Raw genomic sequence first — 26,247 nt, forward strand, 5'->3', positions numbered from 1 at the left:
AGATTGGGGAACAAAAAGAAGTCGCTGGGGGCTAAGTCCGGACTATACGGTGGGTGAGTAACAGTTTCAAACCCACATTCAACAATAGCTGCCTTGGCAATATGAGCAGTATGGACGGGGGCGTTGTCATGCAGAAGCATAACACCTTTGGTTAACTTTCCTCGCCTCTTTTCTTTGATTGCATCCTTTAATTGACGTAGAATGTTAGCGTAGTACTGTCCTGTGATATTTACACCTTTTTCTTTATAATCGATCAGTAATACTCCTTCAAAATCCCAAAATATCGTGGCCATGACCTTGCCAGCTGAAGGGATGACCTTGAACTTCTTGGGATGAGCTGAACCCTTAATGTGCCACTGCATGGACTCTTGTTTACTCTCTGGGTCATAATGATGAACCCAGGTTTCATCTCCAGTAACTATTCTTTGTATCGAGCACCTAGAAAAACAAATCAAGAAGAAAAACATCATATTATTCGGTGTCACAGAAACGGAATACAATTACTGGAGCCTGCAAAAACTTATTTTGGATATCTTCAACAACACTATGAAAAGCGGATGTCTATCGGGAGAGATAGAAGACGCAAGAAGAATGGGAAGAAAGAGCGACAAAATTAGGCCCATCGTGGTCACTTTCACAACAATCGGCCGAAAGCTTGAGATTCTTAAGGGAAAAAAATCGTTACAAAATACTGGTATATACATACAAGAAGACTACACAAAAAAAGTATTGCTAAAACGCAAGGAGCTTCAGGAAGAACTAAAAAAACAGCGAGAACAAGGGAAAAATGTAATACTGAGACACGACAAAATCGTGACACTAAAACATAACAACTCTATAGCTGTTGAAGGCATGAAGAAATCGGCCAAAAGAATTTTGTCGGAATCCCCGGAAGGTACCAGAAACGATACCACAAACGAAAAAACAAGTAGAGTCAACAACAGATCTACTAAGAAAAACAAAACATACGATATTACATCCTACATGCAAAAACCTACAACGTCAAATTCTGATACTTCGAACTCTACTTTGGGGAGAGACAGAACACAATTTGAAACTCTACAAAATAGAGCAGCCGTTGACGCCGATTCCGAATAGCAATTAAAATGCCTCCCTCACAAAGATTCCACATTCCAAAACGAACAACACAAAATAGAAACATTAAAAGTCCCCAAGCCGGCTGGTCACCGTGGGGACAGCGACCACAACCCTCCAATTAAAAATAATAAATACGAACAGTATTTAAAGATTGCAACATACAACGTCAGATCACTATTATCTACAGAAAAAATGATTGAACTTACTCATGCCTTACAGAAGATACAAGTTGATATTCTAGGCCTAGCAGAGGTGAGAAGAAAAGGCTGCTGTATAGAAGAAATGGATAACTATATATTTTGCTACAAAGGCGAAATACAGGGATCACATGGCGTCGGTTTCCTAATAAAGAAAAAACATAAAAACAGTATCTACAACTTTACGGGTCTCTCAGACAGGGTAGCACTTCTGCAAATGAACTTTCAAAACAAAATACTGTCTATAATACAAGTATATGCCCCCACGGAAAGCTCGACGGACGAGGATATCAGCCACTTTTACGAAACGCTAGAACAGGCACACAAGATTGCTAGTGAAAAACTGATCGTCATCGGAGACTTTAACGCAAAGATAGGTCTACCAAAAGAAAATGAAGATACCATAATGGGCAAATATGGCTACGGGAAGAGAAATGCAAGAGGAGAAATCTTAGCACAATACGCAAACGAGTACAAGCTAAAGATCATGAACACATATTTCAAAAAGAAAAACAAAAGAAAATGGACTTGGATTTCCCCTGATTCAAAGACTAAAAATGAAATTGATTATATTTTAACAAACACACCAAATAACGTAATAAATATAGAAGTTCTAAACAATGTGGCATTCCCGTCGGACCATCGTCTAGTACGAGCTACCTGGAAAATCAACAACGCTGGAAAAAAGAGCAGAACTAACTACAAATCTACAAATAACAGACCTAAAACAGATAAGGAGATCGAATTATATCTTCAAAACTTGGAAAACAACTTACAACAACTCTATACGTGTCGCAAAAGCACACAATTACAAACATTCTACGATGCAATAGAAACTACCATCAAAAATAGCTTACAAATAATTAATACACAAAATTTACCATCAAAAGAAAATCAAATCATAAGTCAAAAAACTAAAGAACTCATTACAAGAAGATCAGAATTAATTAAAATACAACAAAAGTCAAAAAGAGATAAACAAGAACTCAGTCAAATATTTAAAATGTCTAGTAAAGCTTTAAGGAAAGATTACCAGCTCTACAGAAAAAATATTATAACGAGAAACTTAAAGTGCTATAGAAGCACTAAAAGAGCTTTTAAAGAGCTGAATACCCAAAAAACTTGGATACAAAGCTTAAAATCTAACGACAAAGAGACAAAAACAAGAAAAGACATAATAAACAATGCAACTCAATTTTATAGAGAGCTATACAGCCAAAAAAATAAAAGCGGTCAAGAAATCGAACAACCTAGAGCGACAATCCAACACGAAACCATTAAACCCATAGAGTCAATAGAGTTACTAACTCACATTAAAAAACTAAAAATGGACAAGAGCCCGGGGCCGGACGGAATTACAAACGAAGCTCTAAAACTTGGAAAAGCTCAACTTATCCCGATACTGGCAAAGCTCTTCAATATGGTGCTAGACACAGGCGAAGCGCCAGCACAATGGAAAAGCTCTGAAATAATTTTATTGTATAAAAAAGGCGACCCCAAAGATATTGCTAACTATCGCCCGATCAGTCTCCTATCCACTATATATAAACTGTTTACATCAATTTTACAAAGTAGAATGAACGCTAAAATAGAAAACATTCAACCTATAGAGCAAGCTGGTTTCCGCTCTGGCTTCTCAACAACGGATCATCTTCATGTGATGCAACAAATAATAGAAAAACATAGAGAATTTAAACAACCTTTATACGTAGCTTTCATCGACTACGCGAAAGCTTTCGATACCATCTCTCACGACTCTATCTGGGAAGCGCTCTACCAAGCCGAAATAAATATTCAATATATTAACGTCCTAAAAAATTTGTATAATAATAGCACCAGTAGAGTAAAACTGGAAACGAGAGGAGATACTATTTCGATAGGTAGAGGCGTGAGACAGGGAGATCCCCTCTCGCCGAAGCTTTTTATTGCCGTATTAGAGACCATATTCTCAAAACTAAAATGGCAAGAAGAGGGAATAAAAATAAACGGCAGATACCTTAGCCATCTCAGGTTCGCGGATGACATCGTATTACTCGCTCCTAATATCAGGAAATTAGAAAAAATGATTAACTCCCTCAGAGAAGAAAGTGAGAAAATAGGATTGAAGATGAATGAAAGCAAAACAAAGATTATGACAAATAGCTTCCAACAACCAATTAATCTGGATCATACGACTCTAGAATACGTGGAACGCTACATATACCTCGGAAAAGAAGTTTCTTTTAGCAAGGACAATACACAAGACGAAATAGAACGACGTATAGCCTTAAGCTGGAAAAAGTACTGGTCTTTAAAAGAAATACTTAAAGGAGACTACCCATTACACATGAAAAAAATAGTGATGGATACCAATATCTTGCCAGCGCTAACGTATGGCTGCCAAACCTGGAGTCACTCGGTAAAGACGAAAGCCAGAATAACCACTACCCAACGAGCGATGGAAAGGAGCATGCTAAAGCTAAGAAAAATACATAAAGTGAGAAGTGAATACATAAGAAATAAAACGAAAATCACAGATGCACTGAAATATGCACTTAAAATGAAGTGGCGATGGGCCGGCCACGTCGCGAGATACACGGATCAAAGGTGGACAAAAGAAGTAACTCTATGGAAAGGTCCCGATGCAAAAAGAAAATCAGGACGACCACGAAAGCGATGGAGCGACGACATAGTAGCCACGGCCGGTCAAAAATGGCTAAATAAGGCAAAAGACAGAGACGAATGGAACAAATTGGAGGAGGCCTATACCCAATAAAATGGGGTTCCTATCAACATTTAATTATTAAACGCATAAACATTAAATTAAGTATAATTAAAATAAGTTAAAATAAAAAGGTAAACATAGTACATACTTAGAATTAGTTATATTAATGAATTAAATTTTTCATTTATTCTATGTACCTATATGATACGTTTGTAAGTAGTTGATAAGAAAATAAAGAGGCTTTTTATTTTATTTATTATTTATTTAACTATTCTTTGCAGCACCTCATCAGGATTTTCACCGCACAGGTCAATAAAATCGGAACAACAAGCTACACGCATGTCTTTTTGAAGCCGAGTCAGCATTCGCGGAACCCATCTTGCACTTACTTTTGACATATTAAGATGGTCATGGATAATATCATGTACGGTACCAATAGAGAGATTGGTTACTTGTGCTATAGATTTTACCTTCACTCGACCATCTTCCAATATAAGTTTTTCCACTTTATCAATATTTTCTTGTGAAGTAGCTACTACAGGCCGGCCAGGTCTAGGGTCGTCTTCAACACTCTCCCTTCCACGTTTAAACTCGCTTGACCACTTTTGAATGGTAGATAAAGAAGGAGCAGACTCACGGTAAACACAATCCATTTCCTCTTTTATGGTTTTTTGATTTTTACCCTGTTTTGTCAAGAATTTTATCACGCATCGATGTTCTAATTTAGTTAACATTGTCAATTCCCACATGATGTTCATGTTTGTTCAGCAATTGCAGAAAAACAAAAGAACATCTCGGTTCGAATTATACTTTTTTTTAATGTCAATGAATAAACCTTAGCGGCCAGTAACGAAAGAAATTTTAGAAGAGGTTGTAAGATATCAATACCGAGAATATTTTGAACGCCCCTCGTACATAAACACAATATTTCACGGATAAAAACGCAATTTTCTTGTTTTGTCCATACTACAAGATGGGATCTCGGTGACCTTGACGTCACGTTCACTTATCCTTTTGTGAGGGGCGTTTCGCGAGTGAAGTGCGACTGTCGGACTTTGACTATAATTTCTGACTTTTGTGTTGCTTTAATGCAATGGGTCCCATATAGAGATTTGATCCTAAAAACAAAGCCGATCGATTGATACCATTAAATGAAAATTAGTCATGTAGCCAGAGGAAAATAATGTAATATAGAAACATTATTTACCTGCAGAAGCCGAGTATCACCGTAGCGGTCCGCATTACCATAAGTTTGATCCGATCAGCCGGTAATCCTGGATCAAAGCAGCCAGGCCTCAGGATCGCCGTTACATTTAACCGGCATTAGGACAGAGACCCTGACAGTTTATGATAGATGGGATATTTCGGAGCTGTACAAAAGCTGCGTTTCCATCAGAGATTTGCGAGGATACGTAGCGAGGAAATACCAATAGGAAATAACTCTCTCACTCTCAAATTGCCGACTAGAGCTGCGTTGAGCGAACATAGGTAAATGAAGTTATTCTATTGGTTCTTAACAATTACATCGGCACTACTCAATCGATAGCAGAGCTATGAGCTTTACTAAGCATCGATATTAAACTTTCGTGAGACATATTTTAAACTATTTATACGGCAACGGTAATTCAAGTGAGTGAAACCGTTGTCGTATAAACAGTTTACTAAGCATGTCTAATGGCGTTATGGCGTTATTCATAAACGCGTTACTGGCCTGAATTAGCTATGAATCGTTTGTCTTCATCTGTCATTTTGACTTATTTGTAAGAAAGGGATAAAACATCATTTAACTAAATCAGGCCCGTAAAGTTTTATGAATAGGGTAAAAGTCTGAACCGAAAAACATTTGCAACTTATTTTATGTCCCGCGTAAACATCGACAAAGTGAGCCAAATTGCTGTAAGCATAAGCATACGCACTAAATGACTCCCAATCCGTACACTCCCTACATTCGCCGTCAGATATATCTGAGCGGCCAAAATGCTCACAGACATCTCAACCCGCTTCTATTGTCAAGGCGTTAGAGTGGGTTTACATATTTTTGAGCACCTCCGCCGCTTCGATATATGTGCAAGCGACTGTACATGTAGAACATAAAGTCGGAAAGTCATCGGATACATAGCAGTGTGCGTAATATATGCAAAATAGTAAACCCACGATAAGTACGCGGCGTCACGCGAACTCGACATTTTGTTAGCATTTATATAAGACTGAAAACAACATGTTATTGGACTAAACAACCTATGAAATCTGATAGCGATCAAACGAATTGTAACCTTACTCCGGTTGGATAAGGTGCAGTTTGGAATGGGGAAGGTAATGAGATAAATGTTTGAGGGTAGGAGTGATTGCTAATAATAACAAATGATGGGTCAAGGGTGAACGGAGGAATTAAAGGAAATTAGAGCACAATGACAAATGTGGGCTGTTTCCGAGTGAGAAATAAATTCTGTTTAACGACTCGGCCACGACATTGCGCGACTTGCGACGGCGACAGCGACAATCATAAGTGGGAACGAAAGGTCCGATCGCTGTGTGTCGCTGTAACCTATGGTTATCGCTGCCGCCGTCGCAAGTCGCTCAATGTCGTGGCCGTGCTGTTACGGCCTGGCCACTATGTCGTGGCCAAGCCGTAAAGATGGTTATGGGAGCTATCTAGGTATATAGTATAGCTTCGTATCTAATCGTTCGATTCGTTTCCGTTTCGGCTTGGGCATAAATGCTTGCGTACGAGTATGTCCGGATGTTCTTCTCTGCAGGTCGTATTTCTCAAACGATTCTCGTGAAATTTTGTGAGCAGGTTCGCACGTATGTGTGTTCAATTTGTATTGGAAATGGGGCGATTGGCACTGACAGTGTTAAAATACTTTATTTAAAGAAATAATTTCATAGAAATAAATCTCATTTACATTAACATCAATCAAAGTTAAACAGAAATTAGCCTTAGCTTTCAACTTTTTCCAATAGTCTCAAATTCAACATTTGAACTTCCCACTTCCAAAGTTAGTTAGACGCTTTTAATTATTAATATTGGATTACACTGAGAAAAGTTTATAGCTGGAATTTGGTTATTTGAATTATATTAGCAAAGTAAACAATTAAGGATTTTGACGCCGTTTTCTATTTAGATAATCCCAGGTGGGATTTAAAATCGTTGTTTAGGGAAAAATACACATTTGCGAAACAAGTTAATGGAAAATTAAAATAGCTTTACGGTTTAGACTCGCGTGTTTTTAGTCACTCGCGCGAAATGTTTCGGAGAGCCTAGGTCTCCTTTCTCAAGCACTAACAGTGCGAGCAGCGTTCACGACGGCCATGCTGATTATTTTAATGTTAAGTATTAGTATCCTAAGCCTCAGGATCCTCAGTTTAAATTCGATTAATGGGAAATTTTAAAAACTTATTCCATATCATAAAACTCACCCCATATCCTAATAAAAGTTATAGTAGAATTATGATTATTATGCTAGTTAAGGCGAATTAAAGTATTAAAGGCGAATTTAGGGCACGTATTTTTTCCAACCCTTACTTTCGATGAAAAGCAAGATTAATAACGGAGTTTGGTAGTCGGACAGCAAGAAGCATTTGGTTGATATTCTTATACTAAAAAAAACCGGCCAAGTGCGAGTCGGACTCGGACGGAGCAAAACAAGCAAAAAAAAACCAGCCAAGTGCGAGTCGGACTCGCGCACGGAGGGTTCCGCACCATCAACAAAAAATAGAGCAAAACAAGCAAAAAACGGTCACCCATCCAAGTACTGACCCCGCCCGACGTTGCTTAACTTCGGTCAAAAATCACGTTTGTTGTATGGGAGCCCCACTTAAATCTTTATTTTATTCTGTTTTTAGTATTTGTTGTTATAGCGGCAACAGAAATACATCGTCTGTGAAAATTTCAACTGTCTAGCTATCACGGTTCGTGAGATACAGCCTGGTGACAGACGGAAGGACGGACGGACGGACAGACGGACGGACAGCGGAGTCTTAGTAATAAGGTCCCGTTTTTACCCTTTGGGTACGGAACCCTAAAAACAACGGGTTGCACTCAGGGAGTGCTGGCAGAAGTGAAACTCAATCACTATTGCAAAATGTCTGCAGCACTATGTATAATTGAGGTTAACGCCATCTAGCGTTATTTCGTCGCATTACTCGAGTTATATTAATACCAGTTAGAGGAAAACTCACTAGATGGCATTTAAATCAATAAAGAAAAACTCAATGACATTGAAGTAACAGTTTTTCGATCAGGTCTTACGGTCACGTTACACCTGTTACGAGTTTAACATTTTTTCCCCATCACAAAAAGTGCACAGCGCCGCTAAAGAAGTTTTCACTTCAAAAATCCCGTTTTCACAAGCAAAACCTGTAAAATATGAACAAAGTATATAAATCCTAAAGTTACCGCCTGTACTTTAGAGTTACCGTAGTCAAGTAAGCTGTTTGGTATAAATTAGACGTAGATTATCAAGTTTGGGTCATTAAACCAGCCCTTAGCTCAAGGGTTCGGTGGAATACCTACTTAGGGTAAGAACTTGCTGAAGCAGGCCCTTCAATATTTCATATCGGCGTTTTTGAAATAAGTAGCTTTTTTACAATTTATTACTAAGTAATGTGTGTTAAACGAGGTTAAAAGCCTTCTAAAGACGGTTATTGCCTTATACGAGTAAATAACTTTTAATCTAATAGTTTTATACTCATACCTTTTGTAATTATGGACTTACGAATTTTTGCACACAATATTATCTGTAAATAAATTATGAAATATTTGACTAATTACTGGCTCTGTGAGCTCTGTCGACAAAAGAATCTATATACATGTCGGAGCGAGACACCAGAAGGACGTATTGCAGTATTACAGTTCATAGCTTTAAACGCCTGTATAAAATCGATTAGCAATGTTTGGCTACATATTATTTGCTTGTAACGGAATCATAAAGTTGCGTAGAGAGTAACGCCACCATCTATTGGCGTATTGATGAACTAAGATGACAGGTAGAAGGCTTTGGAACGTCAAGAGGGGTATCTTGAGTGAACGTAGGCACGAGCAGGCATTTTTGTCGTTATGTTGGTAGACTGGTCAGGCAGGTTTACCAACTTCAATTGGAGGCGGGAGCGGTTGGCTCCGCCGCTGGAACTGGCTTCCTTCTTCTTGATCGGACCGCGCTAGAGATCGGACGTTAGCCAAGCTCGTGCCTAATTCGCTACGTTCCTGAAGGCTTACACCTGAAGGATTATTCTGAAAGCTTATAGATTCTCACGTTGTTTAACCGTTTAGCTAAGTGTTTTATTCCAAGTGTTATTTTGATTTCTTATGTGCCATTAGAAGCTTACTTTTATAAAATAAAGAAACTATGTGTTGTTTTGAAAAGATGTGTCCCGCCGAGTTTGTTGCCGGGTTAAATCTTCTCGGGTCAGAGGTGTAGGGTTGGAACCGGTTTAGTTTGACTGAAATAAAGATTTGAACGATTTCATGTGATCTTTTTATTTTCAATTTAACCAGTCAACATTCTAATAGCAATTAGTTCTTTTCATCATTTAGTACTGAAATATAGTAGGCACTAGTATGGTTAATGAGTCCGAATGTTTATTTCATGCGTTGGTAGCATACCTACTATTTTGGCTGTGAAGTAATACATCTAGGTACTACATCTAGCGCCCACCGCCGTTAGCACCATCCTTCTCCGTCATACATAATTATCGAACCTGCTAACCAAGTTTTACAAGATACGGTAGAGAAATTAATTAGGAGCGTCTAAAGTAATTTGTTCTGAAAAGGGCTTATTTCTCTATGAAAACCATATAAAAATAAGCCCATTTAAAAAAACACCCCTCATATGCGACCTGTATAGAGTTCCCCTCTATATTCTATAGGTATCCGAACATGAAAGAATATTTGACTGTTGACTGGTAGAGAATGCCATTTGGCATTAAGTCCGCCATTTGTACATTGTTGTATAAGTATATTTTGTGCAATAAAGCTTAAATAAATAAATATTTGTCCAAGCTGAAATGGCGACCTTTGCTTTCGCTTGGTCAGTTATTAGCAATTATTTCAAACCAAGCACTTTAACAAAAGATATTTTATGCCACTGTAGGTACAACATGGTTAAAGTAAAATTTCAGAAATTTGAACAACAACCTCCTGTTTATGTATGTATGTATGTATGTATGTATGTCACTTTATTGCACATAAACAGGTTTACATAAAACGGACAAAAACAAAACAAAAATAAGAATGTTATGTACAAAGGCGAACTTATCCCTAAAAGGGATCTCTTCCAGCTAACCTTTGAGAAAACCAACCTTTAACTTCACCAAGTCATAAACAAAAAGAATACCTACCCTATGTTACCTATACTTAACTACCCGGAATACCTACCTACCATACCATTTCTCAAACCCTCAAAACCAACAAAACTCATTGTATACCTAGTTAAGCCGAATCCCTAACGACCGTTTCGCCTGTCTGTCTGTTACATATCTTCGTAGTTTCCTAGAATCCTTAATAGCATGTTCATATTACGAAACGATTTCTAAGTATTGAGCAAAAATAGTTATGAACTTATGAAGCCAAGCTTTTGTGGAAAGCGTATACGATTACATACTTTGTTTTATTTTAAATATATTTTTTATGCTTTAACTTATTTTAAAAGAAGGTTTCTATTAAAAGGTAGGAGAAAGGTTTTTGTTTTGCCCAGCAGTGGGACACTAAGCTCATATAAATAAAATCTATCAAATTTCAAAATTAATGTCAAAATTAAAACTGTGCTTATAGAGGGTGATGTTGTTCGGTAGTTGTTTTTAGTAAAGTGATAGTTGGCCTTTACAAATAGACAAGATGGATTGCTGAGTATTGGTTATAGAATGGTTAAACGCGTTTCAAGATTATAAATCTTCATTAGTTGCACCTTTCTACGTTAGAGATCAAAGATGTAGAATATTTAACTAATTACACTTATATTAATGCAATTTCTTTCTCTCTCTCTTTCCTACTCAACCCTCTCCAGTTAGTCCTGTCCACAACATTGTCCTAGGACACTCAATCACGTCCTTTCGCACTACATCCTTTCACCTTGTTCTGGGTTTGCCCCTGAATCTTCGACCTTCAAATATCCATGATCAAAAAGAAATTGCGCAAACTAAATATATAAATATAAGATCCGATTTAGTTAAAAGTTAGCCGGAAAGTAGGTACTAAAGGGTAGGAGCAGTACAATTTCTATCTAACAACAGAACTTACAGAACTGCTAAATCGTCTTAAAATGTCTCGGCCATTTCGCCTGGTAAGTATGTACAATAGCAAATCAGAGGCGGGTTGCTCGAACTTGCCGGTTGCTGAGTAATATGCATAATCGTGGCGGTATCCGCTTATGTAAGAGGGCCCAAGTGTAGGGAGTCGGCGTTTTAGTTATGGCATAGAATAGTCTAATATTTATGTTTTATTTATTTAAGTATGAAACAAACGGTCGGACAGAAAATATTGTTACAGTTTCTTTTCTTAATCTAGACCTATAGTTTCCATTTTTGTTAAACATATATTTATATTGAAGCACGAAAAATTACCTATCTTGGCTTAGGTTCACCTGATTAGTAAAAGATTAACTAATATGTTACCCTTTCACTGTCGAATGACGCCATACTATTGGATATGATAATTTTCTGTTTATCAAGCAGAACTTTTTAATGTCCTAACAAAAATCTATGAAATTTACTAAGGATCTTTCAAAAGCGTAATTACATCTTACATCTTATAACTTAGGCCGTTCCTCATAGTTTAATTTACGTACGCGATTTCCTTAGCCCCTGCGATGATATTAGTGCGTAAGTTTAGTTACTAGCGCGAGTCCGCTTGCCTTATTCAAACGGGCTTTCTCAAAAACCAGCATAAGTTTGATCTTCAATTACGTATACTTTGTATGAATACAAAGGTCATGTTATACTAGATAGTGAAACCTCGGTAAGTGATGATTATAGGGATGGAGATTATACTAAAGCTGTAATCAGTAATCAGTAATCAGTGTGTTTATTGCTTTCATAGGTTATACAGGTTGGTACATTTTATTGGTTCAGCTATGAAACCCTGTAGGGCACTGCAATATAACTTAAATCTAACTTAATTATAATGACTTAAAGCTATCTCTTATAATGACCATGCGATCGTGCATCATAATTATTATTATAAACAGTTACAAATATTTTTAAGTTGCGATATCTAAAATACTATGCTAAATACTATTACTATAATTAACTATCTAAGAACTCTTGCAGTGTGTAAAAGCAGCTGTCTAATAAATATTCAGTAATTTTTCTGTTAAATACAGTATTTATTTCTTCGTCTCTAATTGTCTTTGGGAGTTTATTGTACACTTTTATACACATCGCATGTGGACTAGAGGCGTGCATTTTTAGATTAGATTGCGGCATTGGAATTCTGTCTCTAGGGCGTAAGTTAATATTTCCAGGGTTCTTTGCTGCTGGGAAAAACTGGTTATACTTTCTTAAAAATTTACATAGTTCTAATATATACAAAGATGTCAGAGTCATAATTTTGAGCTTAGGAAAATGTGGTCTGCAACTATCTGGTTGGTTTATATTAACTAGGATCCTTATACATTTCTTTTGTAACAAAAAGAGATCATTAACATTTGTACTATTGCCCCATATTATAATACCATACCGTAGCCACGACTGGGCGAATGCGTGATAGGCACAAAGAGCTGTGTTGAGATCGGTATGTTTTTTTATTTCCATTAAGGCATAGGTAAAGCTTGATAGTTTTGAAGCCACTTTTTGGATGTGGAGTTTCCAATTCATATTTGTGTCAATTTCGAGTCCAAGAAGGTTTGACGAGTCAATACATTCCAAAGTCTGGTTCTGGTAAATGAAATTTATATTTAAATTACTTTTTTGATGTGGCTTATGATGCATAATTTTAGTTTTATCTAGGTTCAACTCAAGGTTGTGGAGATGGAGCCAGTCGACAACTTTGGAAAGAATGTTGTGTAAAATGGAGTTTACGTTGTTATCATTAGTAGGATAAGGGAACACTATAGAAATATCATCAGCGAAAAGGACACAAGTATGATCTAGTATTTTGGGGAGATTATTTATGTAAATTAAAAATAAGAGACACCCTAGATTACTTCCCTGTGGTATAGAGCCTGACAAAGTTTTCTTTTCTGATTGTACATTTTCTATAACTCTAGTGTGAGGATTATGATACTCTACTTGGACTAACTGTGTTCGGTTTGACAGATAAGATTGGAACCATTTGTGAGCAATACCTCTCACGCCTATGTTATAGAGCTTATCCAGTAGTATTTTATAAGACACTTTGTCGTAGGCTTTGCTCATATCCAGTAAAATACCAACGGCATATTCCCTGTCATTTATAATATTATGTATTTCTTGAACGTATTTATAAAGAGCCAGTACCGTTGACCTATTTTTACGAAAGCCGTTCTGATTATCACACAAAATATTAAATTTCTCACAAAACGCATAGAGCTGATTAGCCATTATTGTTTCTAATACTTTTGCAAATGTGGGCAATAAAGCTATCGGGCGATATTGTGCTGGGTTACTGGAGTCTCCTTTCTTAAAAATTGGCTTAATTACCGATAACTTAAGGTTGTCTGGCATTACACCTTCACTAAATGATTGATTTACGATAATTGTAAGTGGAAAAGTCAATTCTCTGGCACATTGCTTTATGAGAGTCGGAGGTAGCTCATCGTGGCCATGACTTTTCTTATTCTTAAGTTTACGTATTATTTTGAATAAATCTGTGTCACTGATTGGGTTTAAGTAGAAGGAGTTTATGGGCGAGTCGATATTTCTATACACGTCAGACTCTGATAGTGAATTTATTTTATTCGTCATCTGGCTACCCAAAGCCAAGAAATAGTCATTAAATGAGTTTGCAATGGTACATGGATCGTTTGTTAGTTTATTTGAAACCCTCAAAGATAAGTTTTTGTGTGTTTTCTTTGAGGTTTTGTTTGAGTTCTCTTTTATAACTTGCCACATACCTTTCATAATGTTCTCAGATTTGTTTATTTTTTTAATATTTTGTAATTTTTTAGAATTTTTTACAGCAATTTTTAAGACTTTTTCATATTTTTTATAATAGGTTTCTAAAATATCATTTTTTGTTTTAGATAACATTACTTTTAAGAGCCGTTTATGTTTGCACGATTTTTTTATACCGACTGTTAGCCATTTCTTTTTAGTTTTTAATCTTAATTTAATTTTTATTTTGGGTATTGTTTTATTGAGCACTTCTATTATTTTAGCTGAGAAGTTATTATAATTTTCATTTACATTATTTTGTAATGAAATTATCGAGTTCCAATTAATTTTTTGTAGTTCATATTTAAACATGTTTATTTTATTTTCATTGTAGATTCTTTTTTCAGTAAACCATATTTTTGTTTTCGTGTCTTGTAGAGGTAAATGAATTAAGACGCCTTTGTGGTCCGAGGAACCGTACTCGTTTACAGAGGTCGTCATTTCCTGGTCTTGGAAGTTTGTAAATACTAGATCTAAACAGCTAGAGCAGGACTGGGTGATGCGTGTTGACTCTTTAATTTTTTGCTTAAAGTTATAAGTTAGGAACAAATTTAAAACGGTTTGCGTAAGTTTTGATTTATCTAGAGCATTTATATTAAAATCGCCACCTATGATAATATTTTTAAGTTTATCTGTTAATGAAAGTTGCTCTAGGAGCTTTTCCAAGCAAGAATAGAAAGTTTGAAACTCTCTGTTTCTTTGTGGCCAGTAAAGAACAATAAATATGGTGTTGAATTTTATAAGCTCTACGGCACAAATCTCGAATATACACTCTATACTCATATTTACTAAGTCTTGTCTGTCTAGGTACTCTAAATTTTCACGCAAAAATATACAAACGCCGCCGCCTTCGGTATGTTGCCTGCAGTAACTCGATGCCAAGTTGTAACCGTCTAGTTTTAATAAGTCTTTTTTCTTTGTCGTTATCCACGTTTCTGTAATGCATAGGGCTTGGAGTTTTATTTCCTCTGTTAGTTCCTCGATAAGGTGCAACTTACTCCTTATACTTTGCATATTTTGGTATAGCGTTATAAACTTATTTACGAAAAAAATGGTCAACATTTTCAACGCAGTTTTTAGATTGAGTCGTGTTATTTGTGTTTATGGTCGTTAAGTCAGTAGAGTTTTGTGCATTGTTATCTTGGGGAGAGCTTTTCAGTAAGTTTGTATGGCTCTGGTCGTGTTGCTCTACAAGTTTTCCATTTATGTATATCTTGTTGTTTTTTATAACTGCGTGGTGTCCTTCTTGTCTGGCTTTGTAGAGTGTCTTTTTTAAAGTATGCCTACTTTTTAGGGATTCCTGGTCGAGGAATTCAGAAATCCATACGCCCGTATTTTTGAAGTATGCTTTGTTATTCAGCAGGTATTTCGTGACCTTTTTACTTAAGAGCTCTATCACTATAGGTCTTCTTTGTCCTTTTCTACCAATCCTCGTGCAGGCTTCAATATATTCAACTAAATTTACATTAAGAATATCCTGGAAAACATATAAAATACGATCGTAAAGTTCTGATTCATTTTCCCAGTGATTTTCTTGAAGTCCATATAACACAAGTTTTTTTTGACAGATTTCGTTTTTATATTCTGAGCAGTGGGTGCAATTTACAGGGATGGCCTTGTTACTTGAAGAGGCCTGGCCGAAAATGGCCGTTATTTTATTTATTTCTTCAACTTCAGTCTTTATTTTTTTGTGTTCTTTTTCTATGGAAATAATAGTGTTGTTTATTTTACTAATAGCTTGTTTGTGGTTGTCTTGTTCTGATTTTATTGTATTGTTTGTTTGCGCTATTTCGTTTCTCAATTCTGTCATTGCTTTATTTATTTCAGAGAGCAGTGTTATTTTAAGCTCAGAGATTAACGACTGCCTATTGGTTTCTAGTTTTTTATCTAGAAGTTTTTCAAATTTTTCTAAAGTTATTGTATCTGCTATATTTGATGGTATGGATAGACCTTGTTGGCTTGTTGTCGAGTTGGCGTCTGCGTGCAGGGTGTCTCCTAAAATACTCGACTCGTCGAAGCATGGGGTTATGTTCAGTGCTGGGTGGGGCCTCTTCCTTAGGGTGATGTTACTTGTCTCAGGATAAGTTTCACGATAGCACGCTTCGTCGTTGTCTCGCAAACGGACTGGTGTATTTGAGTTGTCACCTTTTGGTTCTTTGCAGCGGCAGGATGGACATTTCCAGGCTTTCCTGTGTTCAGATTCCGGTGTGCTATAGAAACTTTTAAATCTTTCAAAAGATATGCTAGCGCATTTTAAGTCGTATTTGCAACTGCACAGCATACAAGTGAGATACTCTCTGTTTGGGATTATTTCCAAGCATCCTGCACACGTTTGTTCCATTTTTGAATAAAGCGCCCTCTATCGTCAGGTAGCGGTACTAATAGTTTTACTCTGTGGATAAAGCAGATCAGTCGATGAATTGTTCTACTATCCAACAATAGATGTCGCTAGTAAAGCAGATGAAATTCGAATGTTAACAGATATTATATCAAGTTTTTGTTCAAAATAAGCACATATGTCTCTTTTCTCGTTTTGCAAGCTATGTAACACCACTGTTTATAACATTGTCTTTATTAACAAATTAGTTTTCATTTAAGTTTTTTTGCACTTCACTGATTATTCACAATAACACGTCCTGTTTTTATTGTTATTCACAGTTTGTTTAATCCTTGGTTTAAATTAAAGATAACAATCCCTCGTATACTTTACATTATGATGAAGTGAATAATAGTAACTTTGCACTGTAATATAACTTTAAACATTTTTAAAAGAAATATGTTTACGGAGCCGATATTGTTCGTGACGCTAGCGCCATCTCTCCCTGTCAGCTGTAATTAATTCTCACGTGATATTGTTTTGATATAACTTGATTAAGACTAAAGATACATATGTAGTCATGTAGGAAAAGAGACGTTACATAAGTGGAAATAGGGATCATTTTATGTGGTTTTCTGCTTTAGTTATTAGTAAAGTTACATGTCGTGGTTTATAATATTTAGTTATAGATTTTATTTAAAATTTAAAAGTAGGCGGGTCCCTACCAATGTGTTTGGCCTTAATCAACAAGTCCTCTTGATGACAACTGATAAATGTCAAAATGAAAAAATATTCAATATATTTTTGACACCAATGGTATGTATCGCTGTTTGGTACTATAGTTGATTGGTAGAGATTGCCATTTGTGAATTGTTTCTAAATTTAACTTTATTGCGCAAGTTTAAAAAAAAACACATGTAGGTACTTATAATATTGGAATCCGAACGCATTTACTGTTAAACCGTTGGCCTTCCAATGTTACTAAGACCCACTTGCACCATCCCACTAGCCCGGGGTTAAGCGGTTAAACCGTTAACCCAGTGTCAAATTGTACTGGTAACCATGGGTTAACCGATTAACCCCGAGTTAGTGGAATGGTGCAAGTGGGCCTAAATGTACTAGTTTTATCAATAGATGACTGCAAGTTCTTATATTACTTACTTGTAATTGTGTTGTTTTAATATTCAGTGTATTCGAACATTTTGTAGTACGAAATTGTAGTTTACCTGAAAAAAAAAACATACAATTATTACTTACGAAACATTATGTAAATAAACATAAAAATACTCGTAGTATAATGACACAATCAAGCCTGTCAAAATAAATGACAGAAATCCGTCACGTTATTAAAAAAACGCGTGACAAAACAAAACCGGTAATACCCCCAACGCATTATCATTAAATCCGTGGGGCCTTTAATCCAAAAAATCCACCAGAATCCCAAATCGGGGGTCTTTTGAACAACTTCAAAGTTAAATAACCCCTACGACAACTTGTCGCAGCAGCAAAACCACAAAACACATTTTGAACCCTATTCAAATCCAAATAAGGTCGAGATTGTAACAACAACTAAGAGAATCCAAGAAACAAAATGCTGAGCCGCGCAATTCAGACTGTATTTCCGGCAACATGAGTTACATTTTAAGTTAACAAATATTTAAATTTATTCCAATCCTTGAACACACGAAATTGTACTTTATAACTAATTGCTAAAGGTGCTATATCGTTTGTAGCTGTCCGGTAGCCGGCCAGGGGTGCTGAACCTGGTGCGATTTTTCACTGAGGCCCGTTGAATGACGTCTGTATATTTTACTAGTTAAGTGACAGATGGGTGAGGGCTGCGTACTATTTATTGTGCTATTACAGTTTGGTTGCCAAATGCCGGAGAGCTTGGGGCTGACAGTTGAAAATTGCTCTCTCACTCAACCAACCTTTGCCGGGATTATTATACAATTGTACACAATTCTCGTATCTGTTCAAAGGTTGAATGTTATTGCCGTTTTATTTGTTGCGTATTGACGGATAGTAAAACGAGAAACCAATTTATTTTTATTGTACCAGACCTGTATAAAATTCAATCTATTTATGACCAACGTAAAGGTTGGCGTATGACATTTTCGTTAGATACGCTGTTTTCTCTTAAGTAGGTGTACTATGTTATAGGTTGTCAAGTTCAGAAAGGAAATGACACATTTATATGAAAACGGACATTGGTAGTTTGCTTTGAAAACATTTTATTTATTTAATCGTATGGCGTAGTATAGTAAACAGAAAACAAACAGTTATAAATTCAAATTAAGTCCAATCAGCCACTTGGTGGCTTCGTCGTTAAGGACGATCAGGTCTTCAGGAGGTCCGTTGGCATAGCGCGTTATGGGGCAATCCTCTATAATGTGCTGAATTGTTTGTGCAGTCTCGCCACAAATGCAAGCCGGGGATTCCACCCATCCACAGCGGTGTTTGTAGTAAGCACAGCGACCATGGCCAGTGCGAAGTCTGTTGAGGTTGCACCAGTGCCGTCTTGGGAGGTCAGATCCTTTGATTATGGCACCTGGAGTGATTCCGGAGCCCAGCTTTCCCGCCATCAGTGAGTTCCACGACTGTGACCACTCACGCTTCAGGTTGAAACAAGTATCGACAAGACCCTTAAAGATACTGTAAGAGGCATTCCTGGATTTTAGGCGACAGTTGGCTGGGCTCATAAACTCCGCATGAATTGGTAGGGCTGGGTTCTTTTGGATCTTTACCGCTTCCCGCATCAGGGCCTCTTTCCTTCTCAAGTCAGGCGGAGCGATCCGAGAAAGCACTGGCAGCCAGTGGGAAGGGGTTGAGAGTAGCGTACCGGAGATGAGTCGCATGGCCCTATTCAGCTCAACGTCCACTCTGGTGGCGTGGGCACTGCCCAACCATGCCGGTGCGCAATACTCAGCCGTGGAGTACACCAAGGACAGAGCAGAAGTTCTCAGGACATCGGCACCTGCTCCCCAAGAAGTACCGCTTAATTTCTGGAGAATGTTGTTTCGGGTCTGGAGTTTACGAGCTGTGCCGGTAAGATGTTGCTTATATGTAAGGGATCGATCGAGAGTCATTCCCAGGTATTTTGGTGAAAAATTATGATTAAGTGTGGATCCTTCAAAATGCACCTTAAGCTCCTGCGTGGCACATTGATTCGCCAGATGGAAACAGGACACCTCTGTTTTGCTAGGGCTGGGTGTTAGTCGCCATATCCTGAAGTATTAGCACCTCCATATCGCCGGATAGTGAAACCTCTAAGTTTTTGAAGTTTTTGTGCTGATTCACGAGGCAAATATCGTCAGCGTAAATAAACTTCCTGGCAGTGGTATTTGGGAGGTCGTGGATGTAAAGGTTGAACAAAATAGGTGCCAGTACCGATCCCTGGGGCAGCCCGTTGCTTAACACTCTGGTGTCGCTAACTTCCGAACCTAAGTGCACGTTGAACCGCCTCTGGGAGAGCATGTTGGCGATTAGCCTGAAGATGGTCAGATTAGGGACGGCTTTTTGAAAACATTTATAAGCGGACTATTTTTAAGAGTAACTTGACTTTAATAAAACTTGTCAAAAGGAATATGGAAATAAGCATATTTTACATAGAAAAGCCCAATTCAATCTTCATGCATGCTTTTAATTTTTATCATGGATGTTGTCTTCATACCCCGTGGAACACTTTAATTGGCTAATTATCCCATGTCCGCGTTCAACACATTAAAGGCCAGGAAGTCCATAATAGCTGTAAAACGTAACGAATCCAGGCCGGGCCATCAAAATGACTTAATTACATCATCATCGCCGATTATCAACGCAAATGAATATTTTAACGCGGCACTGATGCCTCTATTAGGCTCAATTTGTACATGTCACACATGCGGGCTGCATATAATCGATTTTCATAACACAACAGTTATTCGTGTACGACGACTTCATTTTGTAACTTTGTGTGACAATTTATCAAAAATGCTTTTATAAGTTTTTATAATTCAGTTTAGCCCATTTGAACTACAATTGTCATTCGGATTGCGACTACAGTTGCGCTAGCTGCAGAATTGACAGTGACCATATGTACCAAGTGTCATCTTTAAATAAATTGCTTTGTGTAACTAATTACTAAAATTTAATAAAGTATTATTAGAATATATTACAATTTGTTAAAAATGCTATTACATATAACTACTAATGCACTTTGACTCTACAAAACTGACATTAGCGTATTTCATACGTTTTCTTTTTTAATTTACATCGCAAAGAAGCTTTAATCGAATATAATTAAAGTCAATGTTACTGCTGCTATATTAATGAGGCTTTTTCGTTACCTACATTACACAACTAAAGTTATGATTTTGTCATAGATATATAAGCAAAACATTTTTCAAACCTTTTGTTTTGCACAGATTTATCTCGTTCATCCGCTAAACAAAAAGGTTCCCTACCCCTGCATAATAGAACTAAGGTAAGCAAATTTCCCCATTGGAGTACACTCGACCAAATCTAGCGCCGCAACCTCTTATCTTAGCCAACTAGACTATCATAAAAACTACCTTAATATTATAAAAATAGAGTCCATTTCCGAAAATAAGTCAAAACCAAGAAAAGCTCTCGAGAAAACAAGTCGAAATGCAAATACTTAAATCCGAAGAATCGTTACCGAAAAGAATCAATACGAAGTCTCTGCAACCAAATTCAATCTACGCTAAAACAAACAAAAGTAAACTTTGTCACGTAGATATAAGATCGAAATGGAGCGCAAAGTGTTTGTCAGTCACTATCAGTTCCGAGTGACTGGGCTGTAATGTCATTACTTTGACAGTTGGAGTATTGACAGTGAGTTTGACAGGAGATACGATTGTCCATTGGCTATTAATGTTCACTGTGTCCACGCCATTTGTTTTTAGTTCTGTGAGGGGGTGACGAGGAATGTAGTTGAGATTAGGAATAATGAGGGAAAAAGAAATGCTTTCAGGGGGAATTGCGATAAATTACAATTAACTTTATTTTACCCTACAAAGGACCATGCTAAGACCAAGAAAAGAAATTAAAAAATATAAAGAAATTAAATCAAGTAGAAGTTTAGTAGTAGTAGTAGTAAAACATTTTATTGTACAAAAATCAGAACAAAACAGGAAAAATAACATTCGTCATTAGTACAAAGGCGAACTTATCCCTTTAAGGGAGTTTAACAAACCTATTACTCGCCCTATTTTCTTTGTATAAGTACTTACCATTTTATTTGCAACAAAAAAGACGATACACATATGTTACTTACATTAATGTTCAAGATAAGTTTCATGATAAATAAAACATGTCGTTTTAAAAAACGAGTGTAACTTCTATTGTATGAGAGCGGCTTTAAAGCCGGACTTTTAAGGGATAAACCAAAATAAAGCACAAGATCTTAAATTTTTGACCCAAAAACAATCGTGGCACAACCCTGTTTTTGCCTCAACCGTTTACCTAAACCCAGAAATGTAATCAACTATATCAATGGGCATTCTATTCATACGGACAGAACAACCACTCCCATAATAGGACCATTCAGAACAGTAATTAATCAAAATAGCCGCAAAGGGATAGGGTTGGCACAATCTGTAACTGTTTAAACTTAGTTTAGTTTACGGGAGGAATGCAATTTGGAAAGGCTGTTAGGGTTGACAAATTGAAAAGAGAAGATGAGGTCAGCTGGAGTAAGTGTCTTAACGAGGAAAGGAAATACATCAGGATTGAAGGACCTATGGTCCCTATACTATACCATAAGGTCAATACGGGTGTGATTTCGGGATAAGTGTGGCTGGCCCTCACATTGAGGCCCTATTACACATTGATTAGAGTTTATTGCAAGTTCATACATTTATCACTAAACGTAAGTAGCAAATGTATGAAATCGCAATCAACACTAGACAATGTATAAAAGCCCTGATGTGAAGGCAAGACACACTTACTCATAGGCCACTTATCATTTACTTACCTTTTTTTTTGAGTAGCGCAGTTGCTCCATGGTGGCACTTGTGCCATGCGAAGTGAGAGATAATAATCTACGAGTATATATGCGAATAAGAAATTGAATAGGTAAGTGAACTATTTTTTTTCAACACAGACAGATGCAGAACTTTGTGCTTCTATAGGTAAGTGTTCAGTCTTCAATATTATTATACTTATGTTAAATCACAACCCACGCAAATTCTTAACTACTCACCAGTAGATAAAATATCTTACATTCTTAATATTTGCACATTATACCCAAATCTACTTTATTATATCTAAAAACATTTGAAATAGCTCTAACACCAAATCAGCCTTAATCACCTTCAAGTAAATGATTTAAGCCACTCCAATCTCAAATTTCACAGCCATTAAAACGAAAGGGGAGTCACCCCTGAAAACTAAATAATATACGTTAGTGACAACCCTAGCTAAAGAAGCTACTTTACTGTTTTCTTTCAAAATGGCTTATCTTCGCTAAAACATGGATGCAGTTACGACTTTTTTACAGTTACACAGCCCGGATACAGTTTTGTTTAGAAAGGTCGTATGTCTAGTGGAATGTTAAGGTGTCTTATGTCTTTTTTAAATAAATTTTGTTCGTAATCGGGTCCTGAAAGCGGTTTTGTGTGTATTTGTCCCTTTTGTTGGAATATGACTTACATCAGAGGAAACTATTCGGGGGTTTTTTGTATGGGTGAGTTTTACGAGGATTTCTAATTTTCATGATATGTATTTTCTACATTTTAAATGAAAATCGCAGTTCTAAAACTAGGGTCAGACATTAATGAATAAATAAAAAGGTCTTTTCTATTCTAAAGAGTTTAAGGACTAAGCTAATAATACATATACAGGATGAAAAAGGAGACTGCCTAATATTTTAGGTAGATATACGTATAGGAGTTAAGTAACATTAACATACCATATTGGTATTTAAAGGGTTTTTCTATACAAGGTGGCCCAAAAATACGTTAAACAAAGGAGCAAGCGTTTGTTAAGATTATCAACAATATCCGCAATTATCCGCAGTAATAATTTATGTCAACTTGTTTTGGGCCACCCTGTATTTTTGTGTGCGTGCGTGTTATGCAAAATATAATGCAGACGACTGTACTTAACTAAAACACTAACTTTCTATTGAGATAACTTAGCCTAATTTACCTATCTACTTATTAGACTTCAGAAAACATAAAATTAACATTCAGACCACACTCAAGATGTGAACAGAATCGTAACTAGGGTGTAAGCCAATTATAACTTAAATAACAATTATAACTGTTATAACACAATAACTGAGGCAGCCGAGAGGAATAATCAATATACAAAAACTATTGTCATGTGTGTAGGTTGATATAATTTAATATAAACTTTGCTAAATAGTTATTTGACAACGTAAACGGGTGTTGCGCTCGAAACTTACACACACATATATATATAACGATATATTATGAATTATAAAAATAGGTGCACGACTATTTATGTCACTTAAAAATGATTATTTTTCTCTGAATTATATTCCAGTGGCAATGGCATCAACAAGTCAACATCCATTTCATTTCCAACCTGTATAAAACAAAAGCAATATTCTAAGGTAATAAGTATACCAATTAGGTAAGTACACTGTCTCTAGTCACTATAAAAAAAAATCAGTTGCCACCTACATATTACATGTTTTTATGATATAGGAGGCAAACGAGCAGACGGATCACCACCGCTCATCTGATGGTAAGCGATTACCGCCGCCCATGAATACCCGCAACACCAGAAAGGTAAGTGCACATATGTACATAATATATGACATGGTGTACATGTGTTACCTTTAACCTAGGTACACCTAAATTTTTTAACATACATACCTACACGATGAAATATGAAATGTATTATCTGTGTGCAAAATGCTTTGAACCCGTCAACAAAAAGGTCACGCGGTGCTTAGAATATGAATTTTGTGCACATAAACTTTCATATTTGACATATGTCAAATAACTAGTGTGCCTCATAGCCTCCCGGCAAACACCACAGCATAGACTAGGAATCCTCTAGACGGAGTTTAGAGCAATTATTTCATTAAACCGATGCTGCCAAAAATACGGGGGTGCGGGGGGACGAGGTGAGCGAATCCCGTGCCGTGATTGGTCCGTTCAAAGACACGGACCAATCACGACACGGGATTCTGACACTTTGACTCGAAGATGGAGTAAAACTACCGTATATAGTGGCAGAGGGGGTAGCGTTACTATGCTCAGTCTAGAGGATGTCTTGTCTGTGCACCACAGTCATGTACAATAACCAAACTGTGAAGCTTTGCTTTATTGATTGCTCTAACAATGTATTTTCAGACTGAAGAGGTTAACTTACTAAACAAAAACAAAGAAAACTGTATAATCTATTAAATTCACTATTAAATGCACTAGTAAAATAATATTAAATAAACGTTCAAATTAATTTAAAAGCAAGGCATTCAACTGTGCCGATAAAGAGCAAATCTTATACTTAAATTCGTCACCCTTCTGTGAGCATTCCACCAATCAGAAGGCCCGTACGGGTTTCGCATACTAACGAAGACCAACTTCACATTTGCGTTCAAAACCAACCTTATAACTGAAGCATAGAGTACTATATCCCTTGGCTTGAATTAAATTTACAACTTTGTCTTCGGAAAAGAGTAGAATAAATAGAGTGGCCATTTCGTTTACTAAATCTACGGAGAGATTTTGTGATTTTAGTTTTAATACCGCGTGTTTTTTAACTTTGAGGTTTAAAGTCTTCATTTCTGCATTGATTTATTAAATTTTGTATTTATCGTGTAAATTATTGAAAGATAGTGAATTGTATTGAGAGATAGTTAGTGAATTGTACATAATAGGTACTTATACGTTTAGTTATTATACCTAGGTACTCGTACTTTTGACTTTTTAATGTTTACATATTTGCAAAATACCTATAGTAACATAAAAAATGAACAGGTACTTTTTTAAACCTACAACACAAGCCTTCTTGAGCTTACTGTAGGACTTAGTGAATTTATATAAGGATGTCCATCCATTATTTATTTATGTATTCATTATCTATTTATTAACTTTAAGAATGTCATAAAAAAGATGTACCTATACCAGTTTTCAGCTTATTATCTCTCATTCCAAACTGATACCTACCCTTTATTTGACTTTCGCTTTTACACAAGTAGTATATACTCTATATTTATTTATCTATTCTTTGTCCCATCCCTTGAGATTCATATTTGAGGGGTGCGTTCCCTCCAATCGCTCCGTGCTTATGTTTTTAATGTCTCATACAATAATAACGGACGTTGCGCTGTCACTGCATAGACAATCGGGTAATCCCGTCTTTCAAATATTGAATTTGGGGTACCCCGCTGATTTACCCGATTATGGGGTAAAGTTTGACTCGGTTCAATGGCCTGTTTTAATAATATGTCATGGATCATCCTTTACTGTGACAGTGGATATATTTAAGCTCTCTCTGTTGAATAACAAAATATATATTTTATTATTGAGGTATAAATAATATCTACATTGGAATATTTATATGTACATTATTTTAAAATATCTACTAAGCAAGAAAAAATGTGTTATGTACCTATAAGTATGAAAAAACTAACCTAACTAAGTAACTATCAACGTCAACTACTGATCATCATCATAGAATAGTTTTCAGAATTGAATACTTAGATTTGTATTCAATTCTGAATATTTATATACAGTGTACTGCTATATATGCAGTCAGCAAAACTGATGTTAAGGGCTCATTTAGACGGTGCGAGTTTCATTACATTGCGTCATTTGATCGGTCGGCTGAATTTATGTAACCTCAATGGTCCGCAATGTAGGTAACTAAAATCGTATACAAGT

General features: G+C 36.4%; 2 protein-coding genes across 5 annotated transcripts in view; both read right to left on the reverse strand.

The window, feature by feature from the left end:
* Window positions 1-26,247, reverse strand: part of LOC134658370 (latrophilin Cirl) — a 450,032-nt gene that overhangs the window by 220,811 nt on the left and 202,974 nt on the right. The window lies entirely within an intron of this gene.
* LOC134658506 (uncharacterized) lies at window positions 15,088-16,408 on the reverse strand. The gene has a single exon (XM_063514192.1). It carries the CDS (start codon window positions 16,406-16,408, stop codon window positions 15,104-15,106), a length of 1,305 nt encoding a protein of 434 aa, XP_063370262.1. The 3' UTR covers window positions 15,088-15,103.

This window comes from Cydia amplana, chromosome 22, assembly GCF_948474715.1.
Source record: "Cydia amplana chromosome 22, ilCydAmpl1.1, whole genome shotgun sequence".
Taxonomy (NCBI): domain Eukaryota; kingdom Metazoa; phylum Arthropoda; class Insecta; order Lepidoptera; family Tortricidae; genus Cydia; species Cydia amplana.